This window comes from Colias croceus, chromosome 8, assembly GCF_905220415.1.
Source record: "Colias croceus chromosome 8, ilColCroc2.1".
Lineage (NCBI taxonomy): Eukaryota > Metazoa > Arthropoda > Insecta > Lepidoptera > Pieridae > Colias > Colias croceus.
In genome coordinates, this window is record NC_059544.1 from 3,255,080 (window position 1) to 3,280,355 (window position 25,276).

At 32.0% G+C, this 25,276-nt stretch overlaps 1 protein-coding gene across 1 annotated transcript in view; it reads left to right on the forward strand.

Moving 5' to 3' along the window:
• LOC123693850 (ATP-binding cassette subfamily G member 4-like) overlaps window positions 1-20,000 on the forward strand; it is a 45,833-nt gene extending 25,833 nt beyond the window's left edge. Inside the window, exons 2-11 of the mRNA XM_045639090.1 lie at window positions 2,898-3,015; window positions 3,412-3,601; window positions 8,605-8,750; window positions 11,416-11,575; window positions 13,523-13,710; window positions 14,303-14,456; window positions 15,364-15,532; window positions 16,943-17,043; window positions 18,170-18,325; window positions 19,524-20,000. Coding sequence (XP_045495046.1) covers window positions 2,898-3,015; window positions 3,412-3,601; window positions 8,605-8,750; window positions 11,416-11,575; window positions 13,523-13,710; window positions 14,303-14,456; window positions 15,364-15,532; window positions 16,943-17,043; window positions 18,170-18,325; window positions 19,524-19,913 — 1,772 coding nt within the window. The 3' untranslated portion in view covers window positions 19,914-20,000. The remainder of the gene's footprint in view (window positions 1-2,897; window positions 3,016-3,411; window positions 3,602-8,604; window positions 8,751-11,415; window positions 11,576-13,522; window positions 13,711-14,302; window positions 14,457-15,363; window positions 15,533-16,942; window positions 17,044-18,169; window positions 18,326-19,523) is intronic.
• The last annotated feature ends 5,276 nt before the right edge of the window (window positions 20,001-25,276 follow it).

Sequence of the window (25,276 nt, forward strand, 5' to 3'; positions counted from 1 at the left end):
GACATCTCATGTTAAAAGAAGAGATGATGAAATCTTTATTCACGGAGGGCAAGTGCAGAAAAAAGGCTTCTACTTAATGTTTTATAAATGCAATGTTTTGCGTATAATTTCAAATCCTTAGAACGGATGTTGCTACAGTCCTCGACCTCATTAGAGTCATTACTGTATTGTCAAAGTCTACATTATTTCTTATTTAGTTGGATTAGATACACTCATGATACTCTCATAAATATAAACTTATTTTAAAGGTAGTCTTACTAATTTAACACTTAACAGTCTATTATGACGCTATTAAAATTGTAATCAATTTGATTGTGCAATATATGTTTCCATCTTCGTTAATGGGCAAATGAATTTAATTGATATGTTATTAATTTTCCTTGGTCTTGCAAAATTACTTAAAAAAAACCCACATTATTCTGAAAAATAATGCAATCATAAAATTGGGAATATGAGTTTTGTGTGAGTATCTAATCACCTGATTGAAAAATATTAAATATATCATTTCTTCGGTTCTTCCATATGCTTGTACAGTACTTGTATCGTGAGAGTTGTTTGTTTACATTGCGTATCGAATTTAGATTTCTTAAATATTTTGTTTTATTGAATATTAGTCGACCGGTTTTAAATATTAATTCACTTATATTTTCGTCACCCAAGACTGGTTCCTCACAAGTGCAGTCGAATTTAATACCTACCTACGTAAGTCAAATTCTAGAGCGCTCTTAACTAATTTTAATTATTATTAGTCTAGCTGTTCTTAGTAATATGCGAATGCATAATATATTAAGTTATTTTTTTTATTACTTATAATATGCTTAAATTATAATACGTGGGAAAATATCAGAGTCGGCTGAATAAATATACTAAATTGTTAATAAAATTACGTTCTTTAATTTTCTTAGACAAATTGCGTAAGAAAATCAACTTTAATGTAGTAAAAAGACTAAAGCTAGTCTGTTGGTAATAATTTCATTATCAGCTTCACCAAGTGGACCGCCTTAACTTCCTTAATATTTAAAATAAACACCACTACCGCTTCCGCTTATAATCTTGCGCTAACTTCACAACAAATGTAGTCGGACAGGATTATGTTTACAACATCAAATTTTCATGTCGAAATAATTGTACACAACAAATAAATTATTATTATTAGTTGGCCGTTAACCACTGTACTTACGTTAGCTATTAAAATAATTTAAACTGATCTTTTCTCCGGGAAAAGGTTAAAGTTCGTACCTAATTATCATTAAAGAAATGAAAGTCATTACGAATTAAATTAGGAAGAAACATAATATCCGCGATAATACCAGAGTTTCTTGTTTGAAAAATAGTGTTCCGAATTTTAATGCAAAAAATAATTATTTATGCAATACCTATACTTACATTATTGATGTGACTTCTTGAGAAAGATAAATGCAATTGAACTACGCAAATCCGTCGAAGTTTTATTATTATTATTTCCATAATTTCAGTTTTAATACACAATTAATAATATTTATTACCTACTGTTATTTATTAGCTTAGCTTATCCGTTATACGAAGCTTTTTCAAATAAATTATTTGATCATACATAGATTAATCACAAATTAAATGATTCATACTTTCTCATCATCTGCATCGATCAAGAACACCTCATAAATTTGACAACAAAATTATAAAAAAACCTTCCTCACAGAAATCGCAGTTTTATAAAATACGTGGAAAATGTCACATCCTCCCAAAGCCGGAAAAATGTACAATAATAATAGGTCATTACGACCACTAGCGTAACGAAACGTCAAATTTAATGACACAAAGTAACAACATAAGAAATTGTTATTTTATAACTGCTTATTACCTTACGCAAGAGTATCGAGAGGGAAAATCTTTTAATTAGTAGATATATCCAACAAATCTAATAATGAATTATGGAAAATAATGGAATAAACAGCGTAATGCTTATTGTTTAATTGGTTAATCCTTTGTGATTTATTTTCTTTAAACATAATGCTATAAATTTAAGGCGTCAAATAAATTTATTACCATTTTACAACTTAATGTTCGCCTTAAGTTCTATCTCTTAGATGAAAACTAAGCTATGCTGGCTTTTATTTCAAGAATATAGATGATTCTAAATACATAGGTAATCGTATGTCAAAGAGCTTCAAAGTCCAGACGATAGTTAACATTAAATTATGTTATATAGACAAGTTACAGTAGTAACGAGAAAAAAAAATATATTTCTATAACGTTCCTATTACGTCTAGAAAATATAATAATAAAACCATGAAAACATCTGTAACAACCGGCTACTGAAATGGCGGCGTTGCACTCACATATGCTTTTATCGTAACGCATTGTTAACACTCCACTTCATAAATATTTGCCAATCGTAGTTAAGCAAATATTATAGTTTGCACTGCATTAGCAGTCATTGAATATTTCCGAAGCTCGCTCTTCCGTATCAGATACGTAAACAGTTTTCTTGTGGTGTACCGAGTTATTTCACTACAAGTAATATAAATATTGCGAAAGTTTACATTTTTTAATAAATTGATGGTTTCATGGTAATTTTATAATGTGTATTTAATTTTCATGGTATACTAAGTAATTGAAATATATAAGGTTTAAAAATATTTATTGAGAAAAAATAAATTGTTTATAAATAAGTGTTGATTACTTACTTTTGCATTGATTAAAGCTATTCTATATCAGTTTATCAGTATGCTAAATCAGTAATTTAAAATACTGATTTTTTTGATGTTGAAAACCTTGATTTGAAAATGCATGACGCTTTACATCTATTTTGTAAAATTTCATGCCCATCTCACTACATTTACTTCAAACTACAGATTCAATCCATTATATACCATTTTACAAGCCTACATTCATTTTAATATCCATACTGTTTGCAGGGGAGCGGCGGATTCTGCACAACGTTTCAGGTGAATTTCGGTCTGGCGAGTTGACTTGCATTCTCGGCCCGTCCGGGGCCGGCAAGTCCACCCTACTGAACATCCTGGCTGGATACACGTATGTGCATATTTGATCATATTACTTACATTTTATCAAAGAGCTTTTGAATTACAGCTTGCGGGCGCACTGCATGGTTCACTGAGGTGAAGTCTTGATATTTGCAGATGGATCTTTAAAATGTATCAAATTACTGTATTAAAAGATATGTTTATTTGTTAGTCTCAGAACTCAGAATATTCGACAGAATTAAATGAACCAAATTTGTTAATTCACTCTATTATTTGAAAGCCTTTCGGTTCGTCTCATTTAAATTTTGTCTTGTTCTTACGATATAATATAAATGCGGTTTAGTTTTTTTTAAAACATAATCATGTTTTTATTTAAGAAAATGATAAAAAGATAATAAATACACATTTATACGTACGTCCTTTTATTACCTTTATACGTGTTTAGATCAAACGGTGTAAACGGAAGAATATCAGTGAACGGCCAAGCCCGTGAGATGCGAGTATTCAAGAAGCTAAGCAGCTACATCATGCAAGATGACTTGTTGCAGCCACGACTCACGGTGCAGGAGTCCATGAAAATAGCAGCCGATCTCAAGTTGGGAAGAGAGCTTGGTGATGCTGAGAAGGACTTAATTGTAAGCTTGTTAAATATATATTTTTTTGACGTGACAACGTCTTATAATTCGATAGATGCACGCACGAAAAAACATGACTCATGCGGCGTTACCTCGCTCTGACTCATCTGAGGCGTTCTATCTGTGGTTCTATGTAAGGCTTGAAGTGCGAGCGAGAGCGCGGAACGAGCGACAAAGAAGCACAATCGGACGTTGTCACGTTCAACTATCGTCAGTGAACCGACTTTACAGACAACCAATTTTTTTTTAATAAAAGGGGGTATTGAAAAGGGGACTCAAAGGAAATGAAGCTGTTATAATTCCCCGTCAACATAAAACAAATTCAAAACTGAGTGAATCAAATTAGAAAATAATCTGTTTTCTATGTTGAAATTTAGGGAAGCCTTCTGTAACAAGAATGTCGAATTTAAATAATTTGTATGAAATGTTTCAGGTTATTATGCCTAATAATCCTATCGGCTCATTAACACTGATCTATTCAACTAATATTTGATTATAAGCCGCATTAGATCTTCAGATCTAATTACAAATACATAGACAACAATGTAGCAGATTACTGTGTGACTGCTACAGATTGCACATATGAAAGAACAATGGTTTAATCCATAACTAAGCTTGCAATGAATGCATTGTAAATGTGACTTGGATTTGTGCATATCCGAGGTCTTCATATTAGTGGTAGTAATATATCCATCTTTTTTACATACAAGCAGACTTGTAATTAGATATCTAAATAAAATCATTAAAATATTATAATTAAAATTTACTTAATAAATTAATTTATCTATGTTATTATAGAGCTGAAGTCGGAGACTGTTTGTAAATACGATGTTCTCTAAATATTATATGTTTAGATTAATTTACCTAAAAATATCGTGTGAACTAAATACTTGTTATTTAATACTTACCAAAACTAAACTTGGCGAAGTTTACAATATGTAGATGCTATTATTTTGTTTTGCATTTCTATTTCTTTTTAGCAACTAATGTTAGGTACACTCCGAAGATTTCTGTCGTAGAGCTGTATTTTCTTACGAGCTTTCGCATAAATTTTCATTCAAATTAATACGAGCAAGGAAATAAAATAATAAAAAAGGAGCATGTTCTTTCTGTTGCTTCTTGCGACTCTCATACTCTTGTTCTCAGAAATAATATATCAAACCGGAATACAATATCTATTAGTAAACAAAATTACCCAGTTAGTTTTTAAGTTTTGTATTAATTCAACAACAACATAAATTAAAACCGACAGATTATAAACAAATCTAACCTTCCCAATGTAGGTCAATGTTAAATATTCAAAGAATCATTTGATTTTTTCCCATTCTACCTTAATATAGCATAATCAAATTTCCGTATAAGGTCAACTTAGTTAATGTAATGAATAATTGCCTTTGCCCTTAATGATTCGTCAGTCAAGAAGCAACTTGATTTTAATGATGTCTAGTAAACTTCAATAAAGTTGACCGTGATTTTGAAATCGTCAAAAATAAAGGTTATTTCGAGATGTATTTATTTTTACTGCACTTGCAATTTAATAATATATGACATAGGTAATTATTCTGTTATGTCTTTCAATTAAGGGAAACTACATAGGAGATTGTGACATTTATTATAATAATTCTTTAGAAGAGGTATTAATCTCAATAATTATAAAAACGAATAATTAAATATGGATACCTATCCATATTTAATTAGGTACCTACCTACATCAACAAAGGAATGAGGTTATAAAGAAAAATATAATTAAGGAAGGAAATAGTTCTTAAAGCCATGACGGAAATAGACTTAACAAAAAATCTTTAAATTAATTTTACAATATAATTAATAATACTGCCTAACTACCCTTACTACTACCCTTACTTTATATTATATTTAAGGGATTAATACAGGGTGATTGGGAGATGGGAGCAAAGCTTTAATGCGAAGCTAGTAAGGACAATTTAGAACCTTTTAAGCCATGCTTGTCTAGTAGACGAAGTCTGACTGGTTTTTTTTTATTATTTTTATGTCTTTTTTACAAAAAATAGCAATTATTTTACTTATTAAATCAAATGATAATTAAGTTTTTATTTATTTTATTTTATTAATAGAATGTGTGAGCAATCCCGCAAAATAAGATTTGACCCTCTGTATCATAAGGATTTTTTTTAATACATAGTTTGAACTTAATGAAAAAATAAAAAAAGAATCAAGAATATCATTTTCAGGCCTCATTTAAAAAAACCGAGTGATTGCTTGCTTCGTTCAAACCTTTTTGAAAACATACTTAATTATTCCTCTTTATTTTAAGGTATCATTTACTTGGATATCTAAATAATTATTGATATTAATCCTTCGCCTTTAAGCTTTGCACCCATCTCTCAATCACCCTGTATAAACTTTAGCGAGTTAGTTATAACTTTGGAAACAAGGATTATATCCTATTTAACTTTAAACGTGAATATGAAATATAAACGTGATACCGGGTAAGGAAACATGCATTTCGCAGGTTTTATTCATGTACAACTTTCCTGAACTAATGTAAATGCCCCTCGGTTTCTGAGACCTCTGTTTATTACGTAGAGATGGATAAGGTAGTAGATCAGTCTCGATTTATATCATAAAAATGGAAAATTTTGTGCACCACGAAGGCTTGTCAAGAACCTATCAAAAAAGTTCGACAATATGTGATATTTGCCTACCTATGCAAACAACATCGTTCGTAACAGTGGGAACAAAATATATGTGCTGATAACCTTATTATTTTTTTTCTTATTAGATGTAAAGACTTTATTATTAACACGAAATTACAGTTGTTTAAAAATAGATGTGAGTTTGTGAACCATGAACAAAATCTATTTTAAGATGTAGGTAGATACAAAATTTAATTTCATATTACTTCCTCATTTATTTTTCACATGAGTTTCTATGGAATGCTATTTTAATATAATTGTATTTCCCACAATGAACCTGTATCCCGGTCGAGGTCGGAACTCAATTCATGTCATGAACGTTGATTTGTTTTATTTACCCACTAGCTTCCGCCCGCGACTCCGTCCGAGCGGATGTCGGTCTTCGCGTGGATGGTTTATTTATCCATTTTGAGTACCTCTGACAATAACATCTTATAAATATCTATTGGACCCAATTCCCAAATACGGCTAGGCCTATAATAATACGCAACGTGTGTTGCGCGGTTCTACGGAACAACGTCTATGGATAAAACTGAAAAATTAAGATTTTTTTTCTACGTATTTTTCCAGGATAAAAAGTATCCTATTTTACGCCCAGGATAATAAGGTATAATTATACCAAGTTTCATCGAAATCGAACCGCTAGTTTTCATGTGATGCCTTCACATACAGACAGACAGACAGACAGACAGACAGACAGACAAAAATTTAATCACATATTTGGGTTTGGTATCGATCCAGTAACACCCCCTGCTATTTATTTTTTCAATATTTTCAATGTACAGAATTGACCCTTCTACAGATTTATTATATGTATAGATTTAATACCGCTTCTGGAGAATTATGGCTATACAATCAATCATTAACTGGCATGCCTACATAAATATTAATATGATAATATGCATACAATGCAATAATCGTAAACAAATTAACTTTTAACATTCTTTGCATGTTTTTAAACCTGTTGATCGAAGAGAGGCAAATAAGTAGGAGCTTATAATGTCTTTAATCAGTTGGAAAGGGAAGACAAAGTAACTACCTATAAGTCATTAAAAAACAGTGGGAGTTCTATCCGGTCGGAGAAGACCGGATTAAGAAACTTTTCTTAGGGGGTAAAACAATTTCTTATTTAAATTCTAAAAATCGAGTAAACAAACACTACAATTTTATTATTGTTTTAAGATTGTATTAAAGGTATACATGTATCAATTATATTCAGTACTTACTATTTCTACTTTAATCTGCTGGTTATTCTTATGTCTATCTAGAAAGTCTACGTTAATATACCTACCGATAGAAACGAAATTCGGAATGTTTTCTTGTTTTTTTTTTTATACAAAATATTTGAGACGAAACTTATTAATTGGTTATACTCGAATAATATCATCTGAAATTAATCAATTTTTTACTTATTTAATTAATCTATATAAATAAGTCAACAGAAGAGTTCAAATTGATGTCAACAAAACATGAACATATTTTTAGTTATTAGTCCTTGGTCAACATAATTATAATATACCTACAAGGACCAATAATATTCCAAAATAATATTTAATTTGGCCATAATAATGTTTGCAAAGTTTAAACGTTTATAAATGGGACACTACAAGTGAATGATATACAATTATTTTAATAAATGATTCCTGTATAGATAATAAATGTGTTCGTAGAATAACACTAATTGAGATTGTTTAAATGCATAGAAGATAATAATAGAGTTGTAATAATCATTATTTATGGCAAAAGTAACTATTTGAATAATGAATTATTTACCTATACATTTTTAAACAATATGAATAAATAGCAATTTTAATGGTAAAGCTAAGTATTTCTAAAACATAAACAAACAATGCTTTTTTTAAACATAAAATATGAAAGCTATTAACGATAACAGATGTACAGACAGAATGGTCAATATTGAGTATTGAGTATTATGAGTACAGGATGAAAACGCTATAAATTATTATTAGGCGCTTATTATACGACAGTCGACACAGATTATAATTAATATTAAATTGTAGACAGACTACCCATTAAAAGATTTACTACAGAAGCGCATAATATGTTGGAATGAAACGTTATTATACTCAGTCATTTTCTTTCTATAACAAAGATCAATATAATATCATCACGTTTCGAAAACTTTACAACGAGCGTGGTCACGGGGAATAAATCGCGTTTAAAAACCGTAAAAAATTTCTAAATGTACTCGCGAAAAATCAAACACTAGAAAATACAATATATCCTCAGTTCAGAATAGACCTTACAATTTACAATTACTAGGCCTAGAATGAAAAGAATCTATGAACTAAGACGTATTCTTTTCAGGTGGAAGAAATCCTACAAACGATTGGTCTATGGCAGCACCGAGATACAATGTCACAAAACCTCTCCGGGGGACAGTCGAAGAGGCTCTCAGTCGCACTGGAGCTTGTCAACAACCCGCCGATTATATTCCTGGATGAACCTACCACGTGAGTAAAACCTTGTGTGGAAAAACTGCAATATTGTGAATATGTGAAAATATTTTTGTAATGAAGTCAAAACTTTCGTACGGATGTAGAGATGATTTCGAAAACAGACCTATATGTTATAGTAAGTAGCCTTTAATAAGCTCACAGGATTATTTTACATCCTTATAATTAATTATATTTATGTACGGGATAAAATGGTGCAAATGAAGTAAGAAGAATATATACATACACGTTATATTATTCAAATTTTAATGTAAAGTCTGCTTTCTCACACACTTTTCAAGAGATTGTAATCTTAACGAGTTACAATTATTAATGTATTCCGAATCACATTAGTGTCCTTCTAGTTAATTTGTATGTGTTCTATACTTAAATAAAATAAAAATAAAGTGTTCTTAACCCTTAACACGGCAAGCCCTGAAATAATGTACCCAGATATGACCTGAATTGATTTTAGTGATAGTTATTGATTAAAAAATACTATAGTAGAGAAAAAAATAAAACAAATTTTCTGTAAGTAGGTTTTTCAGGATGTCCGTTAAAACGGCCTTTGCCAAGAACCCCATCTTCATTGCTGTCTCAAAAAACGGACAACGCTGTCATACAGCTCATAAAATAAGAATGAAAAAAATAAATATTCACATAATATAACACAATTGAAAACAATTTCAAATAGCATTTTATTGTTTTATTGTATCACAGTATTTTCACTATCTATTATAACAAAAAAATCTTCAATTTTAACTAAATACTTAACAAATGATAATTGAGCCCTCTCGAGCTCAATCACACTATTTAGTTGTGTGGAATGTTAAATAATATTTATTATTTCGTGTCAAGCAACCTTTAGTTTCATTGAATACAAATAATAATGGTTTTTTATAAATGTAAAGTGATATTTGGCCGATGATTAGGACATTTAGACGAAATGCATGTAGTTACCACGTGGCATGGGTCGAGGAACTCCCGGTTCTATTTTGTAGACCCAAGGGATTTAACTGATTTTAGATTATATTCGTCATTTTGAACTCAATTAAAAATAATTCTACATAAAATAAATTACTCTAAAGCTAGGAAATCCCATAAAAGTGATATTTTATTAAAGTACGAATCATGGCACCGTCCGTTTCTTGGGACATGCCAAATGGTTCTTAGTTACCTGTATCTACGGCACTGTCCCAAAAAACGGACCAGCTATATTTCAGATGTTTTGTCATAGAATTATTTGAATATTTCATAATCTTTAGAGCAAAAACAACAGTTTATCTCACCTGAAAGTTAAATCAATAGAAATCAAATACGGAAACTATTTCATTAAAGCTATTATTGACCAGAAACACAAACCATCACTAATTCCGGGAATCCCTAAATTCAACAGTCACTTAGCACACTAATCAAATGTTCTCTATAATTGGCATGTAGGAGAAAAATAAAGAATTGTTATCGTTCTTTCTCCAACGTAGTCAATTTTCTAGATTTTTTGGAACGTTCAAGATTTACACGGCAATAAGTACATGTACTAAAAAAGTGACAGAAAAGCTTTAAGGGTTAATACTGCTAAATATACCTACGTTTTTATAGCAGAGCTTTCAAAGCTGAATGCGGATAACTAGCAATTAGTGTAAGACCGAACGTGACGCCCATAGGTCTCTCATCGAATTACAGCAAGTAACATGTACACAATAAGATGTAATTGACTTAATCACAATCGCCGTTACGTTTTATTGCACATAAAGCCGGTGCGTGTTTGGAAAATTGAAACGTTTTTAGTGATAGTCTATTTAGATTTACGCTTGGAACCACTTGCCGGGATGATGCTGATTCTAATAGGCTAGTAGTCTTATCTAAATAATGATGCGGGTTCTGTGAGTCGTTTTGCTTTTAAAAATTTTATAATAATATAAACTTAAATTGACAAATAGGTAAGTTAGCTTGATAGGTACCTAAATCTCGTCTACGTTGTACGTGGAATAAGGTATAATATTATAAGGTTATTATTGTCTACTGTCTAGTAATAAAAGGGTGGTGTAAAATTGAATATGTAATAAAAGTTTTCAAAATTATTCTAGTGCCTAGTTTCAAGCAATACTTTTAAATCACACACAACACAAATACAGTACCTAGTCCAACACAAATGTACAGAAAAACAGCTTTCCCAATACACACTGCAAAATGTCGAATTCACTTACCACTCCTTTAAAATAGGATACCCTTTTGTCAATACAAAGATCAAAAAAGAAATTCTTGGAAGGACGCAGTGACTTTGCGATTTACGCCTCACTGAATCTACGATGCTTTTCATTTGGTTCCAGAGCGCTTTCAATACAATATTGACTAGGTACTTAGTGATGAGAATATCTAATAAACTATACCTTGTAGGTACCTATGTTATGGCTAAGCACTAAGCAGTTTGTTAGAGAACAAGACACGCACGTTCTATACAATAAAACAAGGAGTAAATTTAACAGTATTTAGTCGGTTCAATTCCCGAGTGTGCAAGCAGATTTTTGGAAATCGCCAAATTCAGTTTTCAGTACTTTCAAACATGAATGTTGTATCAATTACACGGCTACTACTTGGTTTGTTGGATATGTGTCCGCTTGGATTAGTATACCTAGTAACGTTCATTTTTCATATTATAATAAGAACCTATCTCTCTTTCTAGAGGCCTAGACATAGTATCAATCCGTCAGCTAGTGGTACTATTACGTCTCCTGTCCCGCCAAGGCCGCAGCATCATATGCACGATACACCAACCCTCCGCGTCTTTGTTCTCGTTGTTTGACCGTGTGTATGTGCTGTCTAGGGGATTATGTTGCTATCAGGTATTGTATTGTAATATATTGTTATTGTTTATATTGATGTGTGTATTAATTTATTGTACAAACTTAGTGAAGGTGAACCTTGATGATGTAGTGGCATAATTTGTACAAGTGGGGGTTTTATTGTAATCTCTACCAGGCAACCTGACTGGAAAGGAAATGTTCATACGATAGTGGATAAAAGTAAAAAAAATATACCAGCCGAATTGATAACCTCCTCCTTTTTTCTGAAGTCGGTTAAAAAATAAATTGTTAATTTTGTATAAAAGATATCGTAAAAATTGATATTGTTTACATAATACGTATTTTTCTGTAAATAAAACACAATAATATATTGTAGACGTAAAATCAAACACTGACTCTCGCTCGAAGCACTTAAATCAAACGCAGCAATTCTTTCATCAAACTTCCAACAATCTTAACTGATCACGTCTTAATTTATATGTATACAACATAAAACGTAGTTTATGACACCGAAAGCCCGTTGATTATAACCGGCCGTACTAATTAAACAAAGTTTGCAGTACCGGATGTGCTCATCAAAAAGTTTTAACCTGCGCCAAATAATTTGGTAATGAAGCTCAAACTTCCAAAGTGACAGTTTGATGTTGGTATTAGATGCCAATTTTGATCCGGGAATAAGTAATAAAAACATGTAATGTTCGTCGTCTAGTGTTTTCCCTATTCACTCTTTTTCTCTCCAAGATCGATACCATAGTAAAATGATTTTTACTACATATATCGATATTTTCATAGCAAATGCACTTTATGAATAATCTATACCCATTCGAGGAATTATTACATCTATACAATATTCCAATAATAAATTTTCTATATAATAATATAAATGCACAAAGCAAAAGCACGCGGATGAAGATTGTCTGAAGATGCCAGATCTGCGGAATCTTAACATGGCTTTGTGTCTGCAAAACTGACAGATACGCAAATTACACTGCTTTGATCCCGTGTGGATCCCGTCATTAATTCCACAGACGATAAATACTGGACCAGAACGGATGTGTACTTTAGCTTTGGTTATGAAAATGGCGATATCAATAATTATTATTTGTTAATTTTTTCAACAGAAAAAGAATAAATTAAGGACTTACGAATTCTTTAATTTGCAATCTATTGTGTGTAAGTCTTTTAATATTTTAAGAATCCCACACCTGAAATTCATAAAAGTTTCACAGCTTACTTTTTTTTTCCAAAAGCGTTTTTTAAATTGCAAACTGAAATAGTTTTGTATTGGAAAATATACTGCCTCCGAGAAACCATCATTATGCAATCTATATAGCAATGTCTTACTTTTCTTGTGGCCATACATTTAGTCGACTAGATTTTCAGCTAGTAAACAAGAAAGGATGTTTGCTGGTGAAACTTAAGAGATAAACTTAGTGATTCGCCTCGAAGCTCGCATGCGAACGATTAAACAAAGATTAGGTCCATCTTTGGTGCTTTATCCAACGGTCACTGTTTCATTGAACTTTCGAAACAGGAATTACGTGGTAACGAAATTAATTCTTTTGCCCTTCATTTATTTTACTTACTTGATATCAAAGTTAATAATGATTTAACTAATTCTACGAAAATACGTGATCTCTATAATAACCCACTTGCTAGGTATAATTCCAGCATGACACCTGACTCTTTTGCTGACAGGGGACGTCCCCTAAGAAGCCATTTTTAAGTTTATTTTCATAAACTATTTCCTTATCAATAGATATTAGTAGTAATCTTGTTTGTGGCTTTGGAAATCATTATGATATTATCGTTCATTGATCTAAGATCTTACGTTTATCTAGTTCTGAATAGATTATGATGAAATTTTTTGCAATTATGATGACCTAGCGAATGTTTCTTAAGACCTTTTGTACAACATTTGTTAGTTTTATTAATTTGTATAGAATTACTCTTATCTTTTTCGTAAATAAATAATCCCCATTGCAGGGGGCCTCGTCAATGCTAGTCCCGTATCTAGCGGAGGTCGGTCATGTGTGTCCCACCACACACAATCCCGCGGACTTCGTGCTAGAGACCCTTTGCAATGACAGGGAAGTGGCAGCAAAGATGGCGGAATTGTGCCATAATGGGAAACTTTGTAGGAGGTTGGACAGAATTACCGCTAGAGGCGGACGGTGAGTTATTTAGATGTATTACCATAAATAGTGAAGTAAAAAGTTCTCAGTTTAATTTATCTCATATATCGTGATTAGCTGAAGTTGATTCAATATGCGGATCCACACAGAGCGAACAGTTTCGCAAAATAATTGCTGCGCAAAGCAGCTTTCTATGAGACGTAGTAGGTACAGCCGAAAAAAACCTCTGTCATCTGTGTTGCCATTTTCCTTTTTTTCCGCACTGTGTGGACCTGCGGCCTGCCATATTATGTTATCATTATTATTTTATGACCATTGCTTTTTACATTATAATTCATCGTCGAAAATATTTCGAATATTTAGTACCTAATTATAGTATACGCATAATAACAAGCTAATTAATTATCTAAACTTAACTAATACCTATGAATAATTAATTATTATTAACTAATATTTCGTTAATATTTGAGTATTCAAAGTTTCGATTATAACCATTAAAACATATAAAGATATCTGAAAAAACGACACATAAAATTGTAACTAACTCGACATCTATCAGCCTTTTAAAACCTGCCCTTACGTATCAATCTACATACATCGCAACACGGTATAAGCCCCTTTTCTGTTTCAGCAAACCGGTTTTACATTCAGACGAGTCCATTCAAAGGATTTTCGTAGAACACGTCGCAAAAGAGCAGTTGCAGAGAATGGAGTTTCCGACCACGTTTTTGACCCAATTCTGGATACTGTTGAAGCGCATGTTCTTGCAGAGTAGGAGGAATTCTGTGAGTATGACTGATCGGGCTTTTTTGTAGGTACATGAATTTTTCAATTAGTTTAGGGATAAGTAACTATTTCTCGGTCAGGTTGATGACCAGCATCAATTTTTAAACTCTTTAGTCTCTACAAATAATTGAACCTAGCCCCTATATCACATAAAACATCCTGATACATTCGATTTATTAATGTACATAATTAAAAAAATAACACTGATAGGAATGAACAGAAATTCTAAATATAAGTAAAAGAATCTATCGTTTCGAAAAATGATCGTAAAAAAGTGCATTAACTTACCCCAATGTTCTAATATGCGGAAAACTTCAACATCATTACAACATGACGAATTACCATACATAAAATATTAACTTATAACATGCAACGTCGTTTACATTTATGTTAGGCTTAAACTACTTTAATACATTCTTACTTATGCAAGTTCCACGAAGGACTAACTCAAACTTGGAAAGAACTCCAACCCAAAAACTTTTCTTACAAACTGCATTAGAATATGTTAAACCTTTTAATATACTAGCTTGAACATGCAGCTTCACTCGCGTGGTAACTGCGTAGAATATATAGCCTATGTGCTAATCCAGATTATGATCTATCTGTGTACCAAGTTTATGAGCTAATTTAGCGTGAAAGACAACAAACATCCATTAATTCTTACAAACTTGAATTTCTTTTATTAAAAGGCTTAAAGTAGAATAATTCTACAAATATTATCAATGCGAAAGTTTATGAGAAGTGGGTGCAAAATATATGGATAGGTAATTTTATGCTATTTGAGGCCTGTCCGACACACTCATAATTAACAGCAATAGAAAATTGTTTATCCTATATTTATTTTTTCCTACAATATTTAGGATTTTATATTAAATCTTTTTATTAAATATTTTATTTATTTTATAGATAAGCCTCTGGATCCAATTTATCCACCACCTCACAGCAGCAGTTCTTCTCGGCGGCATTTTCTTCGGTATCGGCAATAATGGTTCCGTACCAATTGCAAATTTCAAGTTTTGCCTCAGCTGCCTTGTGTTTTTCATGTACACTTATGTCATGATTCCTATATTACTGTGTAAGTATATATTTTTTATTTTAATAGATTTCAATTTGATGTGTTGTATTTAGTTCAGGATACATCGCCCATTTTTGCAAGTGACTACTATCAAGCTAACTTTCCGTTTGTAGCTTTATTTTGATGAGACGCCCAATAATTTCGTGTACGAAAGTCTCGATTGTGGTAGCTAACAGAGATAACAAGGATAAAAATTTTTGATTTGATGGTTCTCAAATATTTATTACTAACTGAATGAATTTTTTTTTGTTCAATCTCAAGATAATTACCTAAATTATTCGAAAAAATATTTGTCCTACAAAATCTATGGTTTGTTCAAAGAGTCCCCCTTTCCAAAGTGTATCGATAACGAGGTCATCATAAATGATTACTAACAAGCTGATTTTTTTGTTTTCACTTAGTTAATGTTTATATAATTCAACAGACATATTGTCCTACAAATTGCGTAATAAATATTTGAGAACCATCAAATCAAAAAATTTTATCCTTGTTATCTCTGTTAGCTACCACAATCGAGAGTTTCGTACACGAAATTATTCGGTGTCTCATCAAAATAAAGCTACAAACGGAAAATCAGCTTGATAGTAGTCACTTGCAAAAATGGGCGATGTATCCTGAACTAATTGATTTTATAATAATATTATGTCATTGAGTCAAGAGATAGGAATATTGAAATGGTAGCTCGTCCCTTTAAATTTTTTAGAGATAATAAGTAGGTATCTCTAAAAAAATTCTCTATATTATATTTAGAGATGACGTAATATTAAATTAAAATAACACACTCAATCTATTATTCAGTATTGTATTAGTTTTTTTTTTTTTGCAAAAATACTTGTGATAAACTTTTACGACTTTACTTTTCAATTTATTTTGCTTTTTAATCAAACGCTCTATAAATAATTTGTACCGTGGTCCAGTTATTATTTTTTTCATAATGTTTGACATTATAATTATTTAATGACTGCGAGTAATATACAAAGGTCTTATTGTTATGAAAAACGACAATTTTGAAGATACAAAAGGCGGCAGTGAATTTTTTTTAGAGAAATAATCGTAAAGTAGGATTTGCAGTCGCCATATTCTTACAAAGACGGGCTTTTAGCACAAAGGCCTAAATAATAAAGCTGAGGCCAAAAGTGGGCCAATGTTTGTAAATAAAAATATTTTGATTACAATTTTTTTAAGGTTTAAATGGGAATGTTTTTTAAACTTGCGTATTTTCTTAATACACGATGCATACACCTACTTTTAGATTAACAGAAAAATGCGAACCTATTTTTTATTAAGTACCTACTTTTCCTTATTTTTAGGGAGCACTTTTGAATATTTTTAACTAGCTTTAGATTCACATTTTAATGTATTAATTACAATTTAACTAAAATTCATTTTCTTAATTGTGTTTTTTTATAGTTCCCATGGAAATGCGTATGTTGCGACGGGAATATTTCAACCGATGGTACAGTCTGAAAGCGTATTATGCTGCACTTACCATTTCATCTGTTCCAGTTATGGTAAGGGATTTTTAATATTATCACTAGGTACATAGTATAAAACTAAGTCGCTCTATATGTCTCTATGTATGCTTAAATTTTTAAACCTACGCAACGGATTTTGATGCGGTTTTTTTAATTACTAGAGTGGTTCTTGTGGAATGTTTTAGAGTATGAACTATTAGGTTTAAGTCAAAGAGTGCTAAGCCGCAGGCGGAAAGCTAGTTAATCAATAATATTTTAGTGTTAAATAATCTATACTATCTATACTTAATATTATAAAGTAATTATGTATGTATGTATGGTGTTCACGCATAAACTACTAGACCGATTTCAAAAATTCATTCACCATTAGAATGCTACATCTTCAATGAGCAACGTAGGCTAGGTTTTATCCCGGAAATCCCACGGGAACGGGAACTATGCGGGTTTTTCTTTGAAAACGCGGGCAAGGCCGCGGGGGGAAAGCTAGCTGTTAATAATATGAAGTACTTAAATGAAAGTTATTATTTTATCTTACTCTGTCAGACATATAGAGATCTGGTGGAACATAATTTGTTATGATTGCATTGTTTATCTTCAATATTACATTAAAGATAATGTGTGATTATTTAAACTGGCTGATATTTAATCATGATAACAAGCTCCACATGGAACGGATTATCTACTAAAATAATTTATATTGCTTATGTACATTAAATAGTACTGACACATATATTAATATGTACCTAATAATGTACAATGTAGAGAGTTGTCCCTAATGATCCAAAATTCAACCTCTTAACGCCAACCTGATTTTTTAATGCTAAAAAAATTTACAAAAAAATATATGAAATTATGTATAGGTGGGTAAGTATTGCGTAAATATTTTATGTTCTCATACTGACTCCTCATACTTCATACACTAAAATACACAGTTATACATATAACCAAATTACATTTTCAACAAGTTTCTTGATTGACACTTGGTTGCCTGGAAGTGATCACTTATCAGTGAATAGACCTTCTGTGTTATCCTCTTATAGCGTGTTTTTCTAATGATATTAATAACTCAGGCCCCGGAATCACAGACACAATAGAAAATCTATTGTGTCCTGGACCGATCGGGCCGCTCGGGACTCAATGAGTTAAAAATTAAATATTTCAGGTAATCCTCGGAATGCTGTTCATCATAACAAGCTACTTACTATCTGGACAACTGCTTGAATGGGACAGATTCATATTGTTCTCTATCGTTAGTCTTCTAACCGCTTTGTGTTCTGAAGGCTTGGGACTGTTGGTTGGAACTACATTTAGTGTAACGGTAAGTTATTTATTTAACTCTGAAATCTTAATATATATAAATCTCGTGTCACAATGTTCGTCCTCAATGGACTCCTAAACCACATAACCGATTATAATAAAATTCGCACACCATGTCCAGTTCGATCGAACTTGAGAGATAGGATAGTTTAAATCTCAAATCGTTTCCGAGAAAGCGGGCGAAGCCGCGGGCGGTAAGCTAGTAAATTATAGATTCAGAGAAAAATCTTAAAAATTGCATTCCACTCCGGTTTCGACTATGATACCTACTTGTAAAGCCTATGTCATTCAGGGATCACGTACTTGGATATCCAATGGTAGTTTTTTTTTTTATCGGTTAGAATCTAAATTCGAATTTAAACAAACGTACAAACTCTTCAGCTGCTGATAATGATGATTTTTGAAGTACCTACTGAGGTATATTATAAAAAGTTTTGATAGCAATCATGAAATATATATCTACTTACAAACAGTCGGGTTAAAAAACTCTTCGTGTTTTTAAAACTTAGGTACCTCATGTTGTTGGAGTATGATCCCAAATTTATCTTTTTAAAGAGGTTTCTGCTTTCTGGACCGGTGGTCCTCAAGTGAAATACTTATACGAGTGTTTGTAAAATTCTTCATGCATGAATAAAAACTTGAGTTTTACGATGACCCTTTTAATTTAAGATAGGTATATTATATAAGATAGGTAAGAAAATATATCATGATATTGTTTAAAAGCTGAAGTATTTTCAATCTCAAATCTAGATTAAAATCACTAAGAGAAAACTTCTCATTTGTAGGGTCCATTTTATAATACGAACACGTAGATAAATAGGCGGCGATAAGCTCGAAATTTATATCACCTACCTCTTCGTGCCTGCTGGGGAGAAAATTCCGCAAACAACCGAAAATAACTCAGATCTACATTTAATATATTTGTTGTATTTATTACTAAAACGTCCTAGCATCGTAATCGTAAAATAATATTTGACACCTTACCTCGTGCCGGTTATGTTCAAAGTCAACTGTAAACTCTCATTAAAACTCTGCCCAAGACTCACGAAGGCAGAGTTTTGCTTGGGACAATTTCAAAGCACAATGTTTTAAGCAACGACGTCATAAGTTTTGAGTATTTTGTACGTCAATGACATATACACATGTGTATAATAATATGTAAAAGTAAGTAAATAAATAATTTATTTTCTTATTTTCAGAATGGCTCAATAGTTGGCCCAGCAACCGTTGCACCTTTACTAGCTCTCTGTTGCTACGGGATGGGTTTCGGTCGCTTCATCGAACCAATCATGAAACTTCTCATGTCCATATCGTATTTACGATACGCGCTATCCGGTCTTTGCCTTTCCCTTTACACCAAACGGCCATTAATGGAGTGCGAAGACGAATTCTGCCTTTACGCCGACCCAAAACTATTATTACGCGACATCGGAATGGCGAACGATAACTATATCATACAAATCGTCGCTTTACTCGCGTTCACGACTTTACACAGAACGGTAGCGTATTTCGCGCTACGATATAGACTAACATCAGAATTCACTAGCAAATTCATGACGTATATAAGCAAATTTTTGAAGCACAGATAATGTATTAGTTAATTTATTATAACGGGTCTAATATGATAACGTTTTACGATGTTCGGTTATGATAACGAACGTATCGCGGAATGCGGATTTTAAGTAAGGTATTAAAGGAACGCAGAGGCGTTTTGTGTGAAAGCTTTAATTTAACAATAGATTTAACCTTGATGACTGTTTATTTCTGATACACAAGTATTGAATTATTTGTGAGAAACGACAATTATCAGAAATGTTAATTAAATGTTTACTTGCAAATTGCAATGCCCCAGAGAGGTGGTTTAAGTAAAAAGTTACCATTTTATTAAGAAATTTTTATTAAGTACCTTGGTTTAAACGGACTCTTATGGAAATGCATTCTTGCCATTTCATTACCGCATTAATTAATTTTAAGAGGTTCAATTAAGTTTAATAAAGACTCGATTTGTATGCAGCAGTCGAGGACGTCGGTCTCCTAAATTATTATTTATGTAGCCTACTGAGCGGCTGAGCCGAATATAATTTTTGAAGACTACATCTTTCAAGGTATCTATATCATCTCAAAAGAAACAAAGTTTATATTTGTTGACAATAATTATTATCATATAAGTATTATGTGACTTTGTAAACTGTAGTTTACAATAAATGCATTCTCGTAATAATATTAATCTTTGTATAGGTACTTATTATAGTCTATTGATCTATTTTGTAGAGCTTGAACAGATGCCTCAAATGGAAATGTTTAAAATTGATTACTATAATTCTGTCCCACCACATCAATATGAATGAAACTACACCTAAGTTTGACTATAAGAAAATACACCTACTATCAATAGTACTTCAGTGCATACGCTGAGTCATGATATCTGTCAGATTCGATGGAGAGTGGATTTTTTATTCGGATTATTTTCAATAAAATAAACGAGTAGGTAAATGAGCGGTGAAGTTCTAAACGTTAAATAAAAAACTCAGTAACGACCTTAAATTGCAAAATATTATGAAACTGGGCCAATATTAGAAAATTTTGGGTAATACTGAGGCGATCAGAATAAATCTTCAAGACGATAATAATTTATCTTGAGTACCTATCATTCAAGTGTCCTTGATAAATCTCATACACTTTAGCTAGGTAGTAAACTGTTTTTAAATCTTTCTTTCTTTCCATCTTTTCATTGAGATCTTTTACTCATTCTTTAAACACTTACCTAAATAATATTGTTTCGTTTTTACTAGGTACCTATGCTTTAGAATGTAAAAATGGGTTATTATTTTATGGTTTGCATGTGTAGAAATTATAAGACTTTCTTGAAGAAATCTGTTATATATTACAAGAAAGTTTTACCCATGTAGGTACCTACCTATCTACTTAAGATAACTTCTTATATATATGGTACAGTAGGTATATCTACTTACGGTATGATTTGTCATTTGATTTGAAATCACATTAGGTACCTACCTACCTAACTATATATCTGAGGCAGTGCCGGATTAGCCACGTAGCAAGAGTAGCAAATGCTACGGGCCCCGCGCCTCGGGGGGCCCCGCGGTCTAATACCTGTCTGACCGTAAAAAAATATCAATTTATAATACACGTACCGTAAAAAAAATACACGGATCTACCACGATAAACGTTGGTATCAAAATCTACAACAATAATTTAAAATTTTACCACGTTTCTACAATTGAGCGCTGGCTACACCAAAAGTTGTGTTTTACTGCTTGCACTGCGCTACACGCAAGTTGGTAGCACGGCAAAACTAACAGGGGAATCCCCTGATATTGTCATCGAACGAGCTAGTCGTAACAACCCGATCAAATAAAATAGGATTCTATCGACTATCAAACCTTAGATTACAAAATAAAAGGCAGATGGAGCATGACAATCATCCATCGCCCTTGTCAAAGAAAATACGAAATCAAAAACGAATACGAACCTCCGCCAGTGCTATAGCGATTATAGTGTCATGCAATACGTCAAAAGGGGAATGCTATTTTAGTAAAAAATATGCTGTCTTGTGATATTAAAACGCTGTAAAATTTGTTCCCGAAAACAAACAAAAAGATAAAACATCGTTTTACAGGTTCTCTGTAGATTATTTGGCTTATTTAATTTTGTATACAAATAATAATTTTACATATACGAATAACGAAGGAATACAAAACTTCAACGTATGCTGCCAGTATTTTGAAAATGAATTTGCCATTTTTATGGGTAAAACGCTAAAATGGTTAAAAGATCTTCGCGGTAGTGCTGTTGGATTTTTCGATCGTGAATGTGATTATTTGTATAGTGCAATAAAGGTCATTATAATGTCATTATAATGTCAATCATTATAAGATAATTTTAATAAGCATAATACTTTTTTTTTGTTACTTTTATATAGCTTAAAAACGTCAGAGTCGTTTTCGTTGTCGTTTTTTAATTCATTTGAACTCCGTGATGGACATGACAATCCATACTATTCCATACTTCCATACTAATATTATAAATGCGAAAGTAACTCTGTCTGTCTGTCTGTCTGTTACTCAATCACGCCTAAACTACTGAACCAATTTTTATGAAATTTGGTATGGAGATATTTTGATACCCGAGAAAGGACATAGGCTACTTTTTATCCCGGGAAAATGACGCAATCCCGAAAATCCCACGGGAACGGGAACTAATGCGGGTTTTTCTTTGACTACGCGGGCGAAGCCGCGGGCGGAAACCTAGTAAAAGTTATTATTATTCAGGAATTATATTTATTTATTATCCAGTAAAGCAGCTGACAATGTGGATGTCGTAAGGTGTCACTGAAAATCAGTGTTAAGGTATTATGCCTCAGGTATCCTGAGTGGCTTCCTTTTTTAGCGCAAGCAACCATACATAAGTTTGTTTTATATTACCTATTATTCATAATTTACAATGCTATTGTTGTGTGTTTGTGTGTATTGGAATAAATGGTTTCTTCCTTCTTTCTTTCTAAAAATAAAATGTCCCGTGTTCTAGACTAAAAACTACCGCTATCCGCATTCATATATTTTGAAAATAAAAAATAATATAGGTAATCATTGTAATTTTGAAACATTTTTTTATGTAATTTATTTAATTAAAAATTTATTCTTTATGTAACAAAAGAATTTTTACAATATTATAAAAAATTATCATATACAAATATTTATATTAAAATTAAAATTAAACCCTGACAGCTAATTTATGTAGAACGTCACTAACACCACTACCATAATAATTCAGATGATTGCAATGTCACCTCATAAATCAAAATCGGTTCAGCGGTTTATACTGCAGGGCGTGCCAAAGAAATATTATACATAGATACACTCGAAAAACATAACCCTCTTTCTTCCGTAGTCGGGGAAAAATTTGGGAAAATTTTCAATATCTGGTAACATAACATCCACACAGAAGCACCGTGTACGTACAGTTTTATTTAATACCCTTTAACTTGAGAAACTATAGCAAACGAAGGGCCTCTTGACAGAATTTGCTACAGGCCCCGCGCTGGCTTAATCCGGCACTGATCTGAGGTGCTTTTTAATAACAGAAGCCACCCATATCATACTTTATTCATGTCAATTTACTACTTACACTAATTATTCAAACTTACTATTCAATACATACAATGTAGGTATCATGTAGTAGGTACCTAGGTATACCTACATTGTATGTAGTTAGTGTACTCTCTTTAAAATAATTATTGAATCATTTTCCTATGAATGGAATATTTACCGAATCATAAATGAAAATACCGAGATAGGTATATCCACTAGAGATATATCCGAACCACGGCGAATAACGGCAACGCGATGAGCAGAGCGATGAGCAGCCGAGGAGCATAGTGTGGCCGCGACCACAGAACATTTTATATGTTCTGTGGCCGCGACATTAGACATGTGAAAGTCTCACAGAAATAGGTACCTACTTATAAGTTGTACAGTACTACAGCACAATAAAAATCATTAATAAGAAAATAATTTGAATTTTACTATTGCTAATAAGTAATAACACACATGCGCCATCAAGCGCTTGGCTTTTGACACAGACTACATTTAAAACTTGAAATTATATCACAAAATATACCTATTAATCTTTAAAAATATTGCCACATTAGGTAATTCGGCAAAATTTAAAAGAAAATTTAAAGGCGAGTTAAAAAAACCTAGAAATTACGTTTTTTTATTAGGTATTCTCTACCTCTGACAGCCCGCAGGCCGCAGTATCGCGCCTAGCCTACCCAGTTAAAAAGCTTCAAATTACATCCGGTCCCACTGTATTTTAAATTTTAATTTTTAACATCGTGTAGATTGGAGGGATAAACATTCAAACAAAGTGTCACGTTCATAATATTTAAAATATTTGAAATTTTAGCGTGCTTCTGTTTATTTTTTGTTTTAAGTTAATTTTAAAATAATCATACTTATGCTGCGTTTACAACCCTGATGAATGTAAACAATTATTTTTGATAATATTATATGTGGTACAGGTCGCGTCAAGTAAAAAGAACGCTTACAGGATGGCTGCGCATTGGCGATTTATCGGTCTATTTGGTGTTATGAGGTGGTTATAAAAATAACAAATAGGTAATTGCGAAGCCACGATTCGCGAGCCTAGTTCAAAAATAAAATAATCGGCACATAGCTTTCGTGCAAAACTCGATCCATGTGCAAACACACCCCATCACTTTCATCCAGCGTTCTTTTTACGTGACGCGTACTGTAATATATAAATGCTTACAGACTCATTATTAGAGGAATAATGTGCAGACAATCTTTCTTCTAAGTTTGGCGACTGTATGAATGTGGATATAAATTATAATTTATTTTAAAATGAATGGTGATTTGGTGAAAATAAATTTACTAAAAAACTGAATCGTTTTTTTTTTTCATTACCTTCTTTATTTAATAGAAATCCTAAGTTCCTTAGAATTAAGAAGATATATTTTTTATATTGTTAGTTAGGTACTCGCTTTACTCCCGTAACTATAATGCTTCAAGGGAAATTTCCATGAAAATGATATGTTTCACAGCTACAGCGCACTATATATATATATATATATATATATATATATATATATATATATGTTTTTAGGCCCGAAAAAGTGACATTCTTGTTTTATTGGAAATATCTAAGGAGCTTCTCTTTTTAAATGCACGAGTAGAACTCCCAGAGTTTTATTTCAAAAACACGATTTTTAAAAAAAATATTTAAAATATTGGAATTTTCGCGGCCGAATGAGCTAAATAAATTCGTATAAAAAAAATAGATACACCTTAGATTAAGGATTGGTCTCCGCGCGCGCGCTACGACTAGATAGTAGATAGTTAGATACCGATTACCGCTCCACCTAAAAACAATAGCTCCGTGAGTGCGGCAACTCAGTTCTGTAGTGTGT